At 40.8% G+C, this 12,654-nt stretch overlaps 1 protein-coding gene across 2 annotated transcripts in view; it reads left to right on the top strand.

Annotated features, from left to right (window-relative positions):
* kcnq3 (potassium voltage-gated channel, KQT-like subfamily, member 3) overlaps window positions 1-12,230 on the top strand; it is an 87,106-nt gene extending 74,876 nt beyond the window's left edge. For both annotated transcript variants that reach the window (XM_069720493.1, XM_069720492.1), the window contains exons 11-16: window positions 589-788; window positions 900-1,005; window positions 2,248-2,379; window positions 2,473-2,568; window positions 2,762-2,849; window positions 3,831-12,230. In XM_069720493.1, coding sequence (XP_069576594.1) covers window positions 589-788; window positions 900-1,005; window positions 2,248-2,379; window positions 2,473-2,568; window positions 2,762-2,849; window positions 3,831-4,520 — 1,312 coding nt within the window. In that variant the 3' untranslated portion in view covers window positions 4,521-12,230. The remainder of the gene's footprint in view (window positions 1-588; window positions 789-899; window positions 1,006-2,247; window positions 2,380-2,472; window positions 2,569-2,761; window positions 2,850-3,830) is intronic.
* Window positions 12,231-12,654: the final 424 nt, after the last annotated feature.

Here is a 12,654-nt window from a genome sequence, read left to right as displayed (position 1 = left end):
TTACGTTCAGGAAAACGTACAGCCAAGAGAGAACTCGGAGGTCCTGAGTTGGACCATCACTGGTTTCAGCAGGATTTCAGGAACCACATTTCAGTGTTAGCTAGATCTTGGCATTGATTACTGTTTGTAAAATGTGCTTACATTTTTCAAAAGTTTAAAGAACTTTAATCAGTTTTGGTTCAACTTTAGCCTGAATGTCTAGATTGTCTTTTGATCTACAAATCAACAAAACCCTAGAAAATAAACAAGGGTCAATGATAAGGCATCCTGATGACCTTCTTCGGGTATGAATCCATGGGCCGAAATGTCCTTCGTAAAGAAACTGAGTACAAGTGACAAAAAATATGAAGGGTTTCTGGTTCTCCTTTGGCAAATTCGAAACTGGGTACATTTGGGCACAGCTTTGGTCACGTAAACATCTACCCACAGGAAACGCTTCTTTAACCTTTTAATATCTCTATAATAAAACAATAACTTCCATGTTATGGGAAGGTACATTAACTATTGGGGCCATAAAACATTGATCCAGTTTGTGTTTGCTTGGTAAATTATCACATGACTTTGGTTTTCTCTTCCGTCCCATTTCAGCCAGAAACTCAGTCTACTCGAGCGTGTTCGCCTTCCCAATGCGCGACCATCTGTGGGGATGAGCAAGAGGCTCATGGGTAACGCCGACTCCATCGAGGAGAGTCCCTCCAAAGAGCCCAAACCTGCCGGCTTCAGTAACCGGGAACGCTTCCGCACCGCCTTCCGCATGAAGGCCTACACACTCCGCCAGAGCTCTGAAGGTACGAAACCTCTGAAAATGAAAAGGATGAGTATGTTCTGCAAGATTGATCTCTTCTATCTCATGAATCTCTTTTTTGCTAATGCATAATTCTGTTGCATTTTTCTGTCAGATTCCGGAGCCCTGGCAGACCCAGCCTTAGAGGAGCGGGGCTTCCCCCCAGAGATCCTCCTGGAGGAGATGATCCCCACACTGAAACTGGTCATCAGAGCAGTCAGGTCAGGAACTGAGGATCACTGGTCCTTTAAAGTCACACCGAAACAAAACATTTTAATAAAACAGTATGAAATAATATATTTAAGGAACTCCTCAAAGTGGAACCATTTTTAGCTGTCCTGCTAAACAAAACAAAAAAAATAGGGCAGAAACAAAATGGTTGTTTATGTCAGGAAATGACAAATCATCAATTTAATGCCAACTTACAATACGTGACAATTTTCATTACTCTATATGACAACACAATTTGGTCCTCAAAGTGTGGGCATTCAATACGCCATCACTCTGCAGGAGTACAAAGGCCAACGCACTGTGTGAGCAACGTAAACTGGAGAGAGTGTGAGCAGAACTCACACATGCTGACAGTGCGCCGGTAAACCTATAGGCCACACAGCTGACATAATGCAGGAATTCAATCTAGCGTGAGGAGGGGCCTGTGAGATGAGTGATTAACCCTGTGAAAGTCCTTCTTCCGTCCACTCCATTATATTGGGGGTTGAATGGGTCTCTGAATGGGATGCTCAGACCTGCAGGGTTTTTAATTTCAGGACCTAAGACTTTCTGCCAAACACTGGAAGCTCGCAATCAGCAGCCGCTGACTCTGGGAAGAGTCAGCTGAAAGTAGGGGAGCTCTATGTTACAAAAGAAGGAGCTCAGTGGGTTGACGGGAAGGTCTCGAGGTCGAGAAGGCTTTCAAAGAATGGAGAGATGTCGGGTTTGAGGATTCCTGTGCAAGACAATGAGCCCTTACTTTCACCTCATTTAGCACTGTTTCAGAAATACCTGACAGATTCTGGTTCTTCTTTTATGGTTTTGACCTGTGAGTGTGAAGGGGTTAGGATAAGGGTTAGCTGCTCCAAGTCTGAGGCCATCTCAGGTAAAAGGGAGACTGCTTACACTGAGTTGGACGTGGTTCGCGGAGCCCAATTGAAGAAATTGGTGATTTTGTTCACGGGTAAAGGAGTTCAACAGGTGGATTGTTATAGACCTTGATGAGGCAGCTGAGCCAGTCAGTTTACGGTATGTATTGAACCTCAAGCTTTGGGGTAGAGACCAAAAGAATGAGGTCACAAATACAAAGTGGTCAGAATGGCCATTATAGATCCAGAAGGAGCTCGGAGTAAAAGTGTTGCTTCTTGATGTCTAAAGGAGCCAGTCGCATTATAATAAACAAATTCCATTGTTTTCCGAGTTTAATACATTGTCACTGTAATGTTTCAAACCTTTAACTCTTTGTCTCACAGGATCATGCAATTCCTCTTGAACAAGAAGCGGTTTAAGGAAACTCTGAGGCCTTACGATGTCAAAGATGTGATCGAGCAGTACTCTGCTGGACACCTGGACATGCTCTGTAGAATTAAATACCTCCAGACAAGGTGAGCAACCGCATCGCACATCAGGTCGTCTGTTTTTGAATATTGCAAATATCTCCTCTTCCTCACGCTCATCCCTTTTCTTGTCCCTTTAAGGATCGACATGATTCTTGCCCCTGGACCCCCTCTAACGCCCAAACACAAGAAAACTCAGAAAACGCCCTTTACCTACCCGCCCAATCAGTCACCCAGGTACTTTCACACTGTTCATCAATGCGCACAGCAAAGATTCGATTGCAATTCAAGACTGTCTGAAAAAGATAAAATAGCATTAACGCTGGCATTTCTCGTTATTTTTGATGTCACAACTATGAATTTGTCATAATTCAGTTCATTTTCTCCCGAACAAAGCAGTCCTCATCTTCTCGGTGTCTCTTTGTTCCAGGAATGAGTCGTACCTTGCCAAAGCCGCCTCCATCCCAGATGTCGAAGACCAAAGCATGATGGGTAGATTTGTCAGGGTGGAGAGACAGGTGAGGATAAGTAACTGACAATAAGGAATGAATGAATTCCAGCTTCCATTACGTCAGCGCCGACACAACACATGTACTAATCAATCAACCCAACAGTTCTTTGTTAGCTGAAAGTGAGATACACGATGGTAGACATGAAATTCAGATGCAAACCTAAAAAAAACCTCGGGGGCCCAAATGTTGCTGTTTGAGTTCCAATACTAATGTTCGGATTGTTCTTTCGGAGGTCAGTTTTTCACATCCCCTTTAATGGTTTGAATGCCTGATGACGCACTTCTTTGAGGGAAATAAATCACCCAAAGGTCGTCCCCAGAACTTGGTCGTGCCAGCGTTTATACTGGCAAAATTTCATACCAACATTCTCTTCTTTCAGTGTAAAAAGAACCAAAATTGTACCGGTATGCATCCTTGACAGTGCTGACATTTGATATTGATTGAAAAACACATTGGAGAGCCAAAGAAATGGAGGAATTTATTGTATTAGTTGTGTTGCACAACCGTGGATGTATCAAGGACAAGCCGCTCACTTGAATTAAAATTGCTCTCCTGGCATGAGCCCAAAAAGATTTGTAGTTTTGGCATTTGCTTCTGTGTTGTGCACCTTATTGCAAATGTGCATTAGGAACTGTCAGGCTCGACCTTCAGACATTTAAGTGTGATGACATACTTAAAGAAGACTCTTTTCTGGTTGCTTGTTCGCAGTTGTAAATTACAGAGAAGCGTTGAGCAATAATCGGGCAAAGCCAGGCTAAAGATGACTTTTCTTACAGCAGATATATTACCTATACACTTATTTGGCTAAACCATAGCTTGTTAGCTTGCCTGTTCTTACTCAAAAGATCAGTGTGTAAGATTTAGTAGCATCTAGTGATGAGGCTGTGTTTCACCTCACACTTGTAGCAACTTATTTTATATCTTTACTGACACACTGAACCAGTTAATCATCAGTCTGTGCCTCTTGTATAAATGTGTCTCTCTCAGGTGGAGGACATGGAGAAGAAGTTGGACTTCCTGGTGGACATGCACATCCAGCACACCGAGCACCTGCAGGTGGACTCTGCCGGCGCCGCCCACATGACCCTGGAGACCTGCAATCCCACGGCGAGCGGTGAGATCAGACGGGTTTTCTTAAACTACGCCGAGGCGTTCCCGCACATGTCGTACCAGGTGCCCGTCAGCAGCGTGAATCCGTATTACGGCCGAGGACGAGGAGGCAGAGAACGGGTGGGATTTCCGGGAGGAGGCCCTCTACCTCCGGATCATCAACCCCGGCTGTCGCACCAACACCAACCTCCAACAGCCATCCCCACCTACACCGAGCGTCCCACAGTGTTGCCCATCAGCTCCCTGCAGGACATGTCAGCGGGGCCGGGCAGGACCACAGGGGGGCGGGGCCACGACTCCCCTCTCTCCATGCTGTCGGTGAACCACGAGGAGCTGGAGCGCTCGCCCAGCGGGTTCAGCATCTCTGGGGAGCGGGAGGGGGAGGACATGTTGATGGGGGCCGGGTTGGCGGCCGGGGACCCCGGCTGGACGAAACCCAGGCCGAGCTACCTGGCGGAGGGGGAGACGGACACGGACACGGACCCCTTCACGCCCAGCGGGGGGCCCCTGCCTCTCTCCTCCACCGGGGAGGGATTCGGCGACGCCGTGTGGAGCACGCCACCCTGAGAGGAAGCATGTTCGTTCGTTACGACGCAGAGAACCGCGACTCTTGAGTTAAGACCTTAAAATCCAACCCCATGCCTCTAAACCCAAATCGCTGGGTCAAAGCCAGACCTCTGGACCGAACCTTTGGGAGAAAAAAAGGTGGGTCTCATCCGCCTTGATGCTGCAACGTCACGAAAGAGGTCATCGACCCTCAGAGGCCGCCGCAGATCCCGTCAACCGACCGCGGTCCAGACAGAGAGCCATGGCACCGAGACTGAACAGAAAATAAAGGGAATCCCGACCGTTTGTAAAGTAAAACTGTACAGCGCACTCTCTGCAAAAATTAAGCTGAAATAAAAAAGAACAATAATATACATACTATATACACCCAAAAAGCTTTATTGCTGCAAAGCCAACCGCACTGCATGTAACGCATGCGATTTTTAGTGTAGACACTGCAAAGTTCAGGATATCAGGAAATGGAAAAAAAGAGATTGAATGGATACATAAACTTGCTATGCCATTTTGTAACACTTATTTTTTTATATGAATACATTCCCATTGTTTTTTGCATGGTTTGCATGATAATGCACCATTCTAGGGGTGACGGTTAGAGGGTGATACTGGAACCAAAAGTCTCCTGTCTCTTTGTTTTGCCTGTTGTTCGCCGAGTGTGTGTTTGCGTGAATATATGTGTGTGTGTGTGAGGACTCGTGAACAAGAGAGAGAAAGAAGGACTCGGGTAAGAAAACACTGGTTAGTCGCCGGCAGTCGTGTTTCACCATTTCTGCTTTTCTCCGAGGATCAGTTCTGTCCAGAAAGCAGACTTTTCTGGATCCCGTCATTTCGTTTTCACGCCACTGTGCTCGAGTTGTATGTCACCACTTTACACATACAGACTTTTCCACTCCAGAAACACAACAATGTAAAATTCGACAGAATTTGAAACACTAAATCTCTGCTGCTTTGTTGGCACATGAATTCAGGGATATAAAACCACCTGTACGTCTTTCATTTTTCAAAGCCTCCTGAGCCTCTTGTAGTTCAGCTCTGCTTGAAAAGGGTTCACAGTAAACACAACGAAGAAGGAAACATTTAAAATGAAACAGTATGGGTCTGTCCCAATACTCACATTTAAAGTAGAAGAAAATTGGGATCCCTGTTGGAAAAATGGCAACAATTACAACGCTTAGATTGTATTTGATGCTTAGTTTTCGTGGTGCCGATTCAAAGTGGTATCCAGAGCTACAATCAATCCTATTGCGCCTGCGGGCTGGTTTTAGCACATAAATCAACAGATTAGAGATAGTTTATGATGCTGACAAAATTATGGCAGGACCTCCACAGGATTTTGTTGCAATATTATTATTCATCAATTCTTCACTGTGGAACTCCTGTTGAACAATATTGCTTAAATTAACCCCTTTTTTTTTTTTTTTTTTTACCTTTTAGCAAAGATTGAGAAGCTTTGCCTTTAATCAAACAAAATTCAAAGTAATATAATGGCATGTATGTCTGTCTTATATATATATAGTCGGACTACTTGTGCATCTAGACACTTTAAGTTTAATATATCTTGATATCCTCTGAATCTCTTAGATTGCAACTTTAAGACTGTATGGTTGATACAAATCAATTTATATTTACAATAGTGACGAGATTTCCTTCAAAGTCCAAGATTGTTATGATTACCAGAAACACCACACAGGTAGGCACAAGATCCCTACCTTCGGCAAGTGTGGGTATTGGGATGGTTTTTATACTTGACATTTTTTTAGACATATTTATTATGTTCTGTTGTAGCTCAGTAGAATCATACAACCACGGGAAATTCTGCATTGGAATTTGTAGTTCAAACTTGACCTTAAACAAATGTTCTTCTACTTTAGGGACAAAATCCAATCCAATAAATCCAGTACAGTACTTAAAAAGGTAGGGCAGTCTACTGCTGCATTCATATGCATAATATTCATTTGTAATATTTTCTAATGATACCTCATCAATATGCAGCAGCAGGACTAAGTCCTCTTCTGTACAAAATACAAATTCTGACAAAAATGTCCCTAAAAATGCAGAAATCTGATTAAAATTATGTTGTGTCATTATGTTTTGAGTAGCCTGTCCAGGTACTCAGCACTATAATGTATAATCCTAAAATGACCCCAGGTAATTGTAAAGCTGATTAAGTGGGGTACAGGAGCATAAAATTAAAGGCAGAATAAAAAATAGTGACCAGAGATCCAAACATCAGTCATAAGCATTCAATTACGAACACAATCCATCAACAGAAAACTTTGTAGCAAAAACATCTTTTTAAAAGACTCCCTTTTTTGCTATCCAACAACACATCTTTAGAGTAATTACATTTTTTGAATTTTTTTGATTCAGACCAACTTCAAACTTTCTGTATAGTTCACTGCTGCACTGCGAGCAACTTGAATGTCCAGTTATGAACACAACCAAGCGCATACTGGAAGGACAGCGTTGATATACCGGTACGTGATTGGCTGCAAAAGGGAGAGGTTTCAGTTGACCACCTACTGAAAATAAAAAAGCTTTACAGATGATCACATATAGGCCTAAACAGCATTTACTACTTTAGATTTAGGACAACAAATGATACTGAATGTAATATCTGACAACCAACTATATCCACACAAATGAATTATTAATTATTATCACACAGCTAAGAGCATGTTCAAGCACCATCAGAGGAACTTTTACAGACAAACTTTCCACACCAGGCTTCGACTGAACGTTTTAGTGCTTTTATGACTGTTTGTTGCTTAGAGAGCAAATCACACCGATCTAATGCAGTTTTCAAAATGACTCCTGTTCGCTGAGGTTACTCAGCAGAAGTGGAGTTTTTGGCTCATTTTTGGAACTGGTTTGTTCAAACCAAGACAGGAGAATGGTTGTTAACAGAACAAAGCTTTGGTTCAGTGTTAATGACTTTGAGTTACCGCTGGGATAAATTGGCAGCAAGGTTGAGTGCTGTTGTCAAATCCAGCTCTTCTGACTGAATGTACAGTTCCCCGGTTCTGACAGGAAGGTTCTGATGGAGCGTACGAATGTAGTTACAAAAATGTCCGTTCTAGTTGGATAATTTTGCGTCTACTTTCAGTTGGACACAACAAGGTGTCCTGATCCACAAGAATAAACGAAGAGCTGGTGATGATGAACGTCAGTTGCTAAAGCCGTTATTTTTATACGCCATGCTTTATTTTTAGCATAGGCGCTTATTGCAGTTAAAAAGAGAACCTGCGCTCAAACCATCTAATTTTTAAAAGTTTATTGACATTGGTTTTAAGCCGTCATTTGGTCATGGTTACACGATCAAACCAGCGACTATGTTTGAGTTAATTCATTTGGTTTCCCAAGCCTTGACACATCAAATTCGCCAAAAATTCTGCAGTTTTGGGTACTGTACCTTAAGTACTTGAAGAGGAGGCTGTTGGGTGCACTTGGCATTGAATCACAATTGGGTTTGATAAAACATCTCGATTTCAAACCAGAATTTACCAGACTTAATCAGAATTTTCCTAAAACTCCACCCACCTGGTGCTCCAAGCAGGTTAAAACAAGCGCTAACATGAGAAGCTTGGTGTGGGGTTGGCTATAGTCTGTGAAATTAACGAGTTCAACCCCTTATTATTATTATTATCTATTTATCTTACAATATTATTGTTGTTACTATTACTTCTCTTCTGCTCCTGAAAGCCTTTCAATTATATCTTAGAAAAATAAATGAACTTGCGACGTAGGCATCAAATGTCACAACATATAGATATGAAAATCATAACATGATGATATATCCCTGTAGACCTCCATTCATCGTGCCTCTGAAGCAAGAAACATCCCTTCAGAATGACTCCACCTCGTCATTCTGTATTTAGTGTTTCAGTGTCACTTCATCTCACCACACACCAAACACGCCACACAGGATTTATGAATGTGTTTCTTTCTGCAGTGCGCCGTCTATTTTTTTTATTCTATTTTATGAGCACAGTACGGTCTTGCTTTTGTAAAATACAGTTTTTTAGCTTTGTGGTGCTTTTGGCTCATTTACCGAATTCAGACCCAACATGATTTCAGATGCACAGAAATGTAAAGTTTGCGATGTTTCACTTCTTGTTTTCTTTATTTGTTCTTATATGAGCTTAGATTTTAAATGTCGTATCCATTCTCGGTGGAGTTGCTCAGTGTTCTGCTGAAGTTTAAAGTGTCTCTCTCCAAATTCGTTCAACACCGGTGTTTTTGTTGCTTTGCACATCAAGTTTCATTGAAAGAAACTGTTGCAGATTGTTTTTTTGTGACTTACATTGCCTTCATTTGAAATTCAAAACTTTTTATTGCCTCCTTTCTAAACTTACTGGCCTGTATCAGTTTAAGAATATCACTAGAAATAACTATATAACAGAATTGGTACATTTATAGTTAAATGGCAAATTACTTTTAAAACTAACTTGTATTATTTTATAATTTGTTAAACTAAAAAAAAAATTGTCTTCCAAGACACTGAAATACACTGCGAAAAAGTGACGCTAGCAAAAACAGGTAACGATAAAAATAATTTCAGATTATCATTTGTTACACATGAACCTGAAGTTGTTCTTCTCAGGAAATCAAAACTTGTTATTAATTAATTCACGCGTACAAAGCAACAGCACAGTAAGGATACAGCACACTCTCCATTTTAAGTTTTCATGTTCAAGTTATTTTGTCTCTATTAAATTTCATTCATATTCTTGAAACAATTAAATGAAATCAGTTGGCTAGGTGTAATAGACAAGGAAAACTACATTTTTGGGGAAAAAAATTGTTTCCGAATTTTTTAGGTTTGAGACAAAGTGGAGACTCTGTCTTGCTAAGACAGTGTGTGAAATAAGTACACAAATGCTATTCCCTCGAGGAATGCTAGCATGACTTTTTACAATGGAAAAAATAATTCCAATTTAATTTCCTGTCCATTTTGTGAAGTCAATGACATTTCATATGTTACGGGTGAATTTGCCCGAACATGATACCATATTGTTTTTACGGAAAAAGCTTTGTGCTGTTTGTTTCCACGTGTTATTTCAATTGCTGTTTTGCAAAAATGTCTCCAGTGGCATCTTTATACGACATGCAGAAAGTAAACTGATAAATTCCAATGTTGATCCAATGCAGGATTCACACATTTACTATTCTAATCTTCCCTCCCGTGACGATAGCTCCGTCTTTGATTTGTCTTCATATTTTTCAGCATCACTTCTGTGTAATAGATGTTTTTATGTTAAGGGTGGCATGTCAAAATTCAATAAGTCTAATTGAACAAGATGAAGAATAACTTAAATGTCTCCAATAATTAATGTGCACACCCCATTATTTTACAAAAGGAGAATACTGTACCTTCAGACACTTCAGAGATGCTTTTTCTGTTTGTTTGGCTCTTCAAAAATCACCTCTTTAGGTGTCAGTAGGTAGCACAGACGTCAGTCTTAAGTGTTGGAATAACCCTTTATCTGTTAATTTGACAATCAGCATCTTGTTGTTTTTCTTGTCACAGTGTCTTGGGCTTGTCACTTTGAAAATTTAAAGAGTTTCCAAAACAAAGAATATGCTCTCTCGACATACTGGTGAATTAATGAATTTGGTCCCCATTTTTATGATCTTAAAATGCCATTTGATAAATAGTCTTTCGTTTAAATTGTAAAGGGTGTTTCATTTCACTGAGCCTGTTTTCCCAACAGAGTTTCCAACCAATGGTTGTTATCGTTGGTCATTTTAAAACCCTGGGTTTAACATTTTCCTAAGAGTTGGTCAATTTCTTTGGTCATGTACCAACCCTGATTCTTTAATGCTTATTCTGTTTTTAACAGTGCAATCCATGATTTGGTTTTGGCGCCCAAAAATCCCCGAATGTCCAGTTCTTTGTGTACTGGAGTTTGAACACAAACCCAAACAGTTGTTGGCACAGTTTTGTGTACTTGTGAGGCTTTGTAAGGACAAAATCTTATTTAATTAATTTTACAGTGGAAACACTTCATTATAGGCGTAGCAGCCATTCACTCTTCGACAAGGTTGAAAGGCCAGCAGCTGTTCGGTAGGCCAGCAGGGAAACTAACTTCAAAAAGGTTCAATACACCCACAAAATTCCACTAAATATATCACATCGGTACGATTTTGAAAACTTGCTTGATAACTTCAATATAAATGTTTCCCCTGTCTTTCCAAGCCATAATCTGAAACATATACAGTATGTACCTAAACTAATTTTTTTCAACACATTTCTGCCCTTACACTAATATTGTGTGTCATTCAGTTATTTTCAACTTTCTGTATATGAACTCATCTGTATGTGCATTGATTCTGTTTGAAAGGGAGCACTTTATGGCATCCATGTAGTTCAGAGGGCAATAGTGCTTGCTGTGATTATTCTGTCGAGTATGGTTGTATTCACTGTAACTGCATACCAAGCAATGCACTGATCGGCACGTTCTACATAACCTGTAATTTTATGGACATTTTGATTGCTACAAATTATTTGTGCCTTGGCCTTTTACAGTACAATTAGTTCTTTAAATGTACTTCTTTTATTTTGATTGGTCATGCTTTTCTCGCTACGGCTGTCAAAACGCGGCACAAAGCTGTGGGTAATACCTGTGGATGGCTGCATTTACACTAACAAAACGTGCCAGAAATGTATTCATTTTATTGCCAAACAGACAAGACGGAAAAAAAAGTTATCCATTTACAGTCTTTGAGCAATGCACAGAAACCGGTCCGCACACTGAAATTTGCCAGCTTCCAAGTTTTTTTTTCCGTGTTTGTCTTGATGAAAGACCTCGCAGGGCAAAACTTTACATTATTTAAAGCTTGAGAGCTTGCAGATTTTAAAGTGTGCGAGCTCCTGTAATCTTCCACCGGTAAGATGAGCATGCACAATATTTCCCCCCAAAAAACGTTGGCATGCAGCCTACCTTAAAAAGTTCCTCGCCACAAAGTCCTTCCTAAACATTCTTTGCAACTGGGTCTCGAATCGTGCAACGACTGCCGCTGATGGCGATGTTGCACCGTTTTGTGCCCCTCACGTAGCAGATAGAGGCGTCCACTGGTTTCTCTTAGAGATCATTAACAGACCCCGTTTAGAAAAACCCGGAAAGTCCTGAACGCAGTTTCAGACAAATAATATTCGAACACATCAGATATGTTAAAAGGTTTGCTGTGGTGACTCTTTACATCATTCAGTAAGGTTCGCAGTCAAAACTAAATCAGTTAACCTGAAAAAAATGTTCCCCAGCTACTTTAACTAGCCAGCAGTTGGATTTAGAACCAACGTCAGCCGATTGTTCACGTGGAAAAGCTGGCTTCAACGAGTTACATTAGCACGTGTGCAAATTAAACGTGTGAACTTGTGTTTCCAAACACGTACGCAATCTTACGCGAGATAAAAGATTTACACAATATACACAACACCACGGAACAACTAGCCTTTGTAACACAGTCCATTTCTGTCGTCTGCCTTTCTCAAGGAGCGTTATCCATGTTTAGTTGGTTTTTATTCTCCAGATTCTACGATAATCGTACTTCTGGAATATAACCCGAGAGCTTCCATTTAGGTTCTCTCTGTATGGAGGCCCTTCAAAATGTGACCCAAAAAAGTTTAAAACTGAAAACAGCACGTAACAGAACAAAGAACTGTCTGGATACTGTGATAGAAAGCTTAAATAAAAAAAAAAAAAAGAGAAATCTGACAAATAGCGCTTAATTTGCTGCGCAGTGTTTTGCCGGTTCTGTTGAGGGCGACGTACAGCAGGACCTCCGTAGACCTCCGTAGGACAGGACTGGTTTCACAAAGATACGAAGGGAAATCTGTTCGAAATGTGTAAATGCAGCCAACACTTATACAATACATGAGAAAAAAAAAACAGAGAAGATGTCTTTATAAACTTAGAGATGAGTTACAGACAGCTTTGTGTGAGTTAAGTGGCAGCAGCTTATTTTAGGTTTTTTTGTGGGTCAGAACAGTTTTGTTGTTCTTAAGTTTCATTTAAGGGAAGTTTGGACAACTTTACACTAGTGGCCTTCAGAGCTGTGCATCATTTTTCTCATTCCAGTTTGAAAAAAAAAAAAATAAACTTGCCATTTCTATTCTGTATTAAACCACTTTGAA

The sequence above is a fragment of the Brachyistius frenatus genome, unplaced genomic scaffold (genome assembly GCF_029030835.1).
Source record: "Brachyistius frenatus isolate BFR_SWC_R1_liver_20210118 unplaced genomic scaffold, ASM2903083v1 Contig_242, whole genome shotgun sequence".
Taxonomy (NCBI): Eukaryota; Metazoa; Chordata; class Actinopteri; family Embiotocidae; genus Brachyistius; species Brachyistius frenatus.
This window is presented reverse-complemented; position numbering and strand designations above follow the sequence as displayed.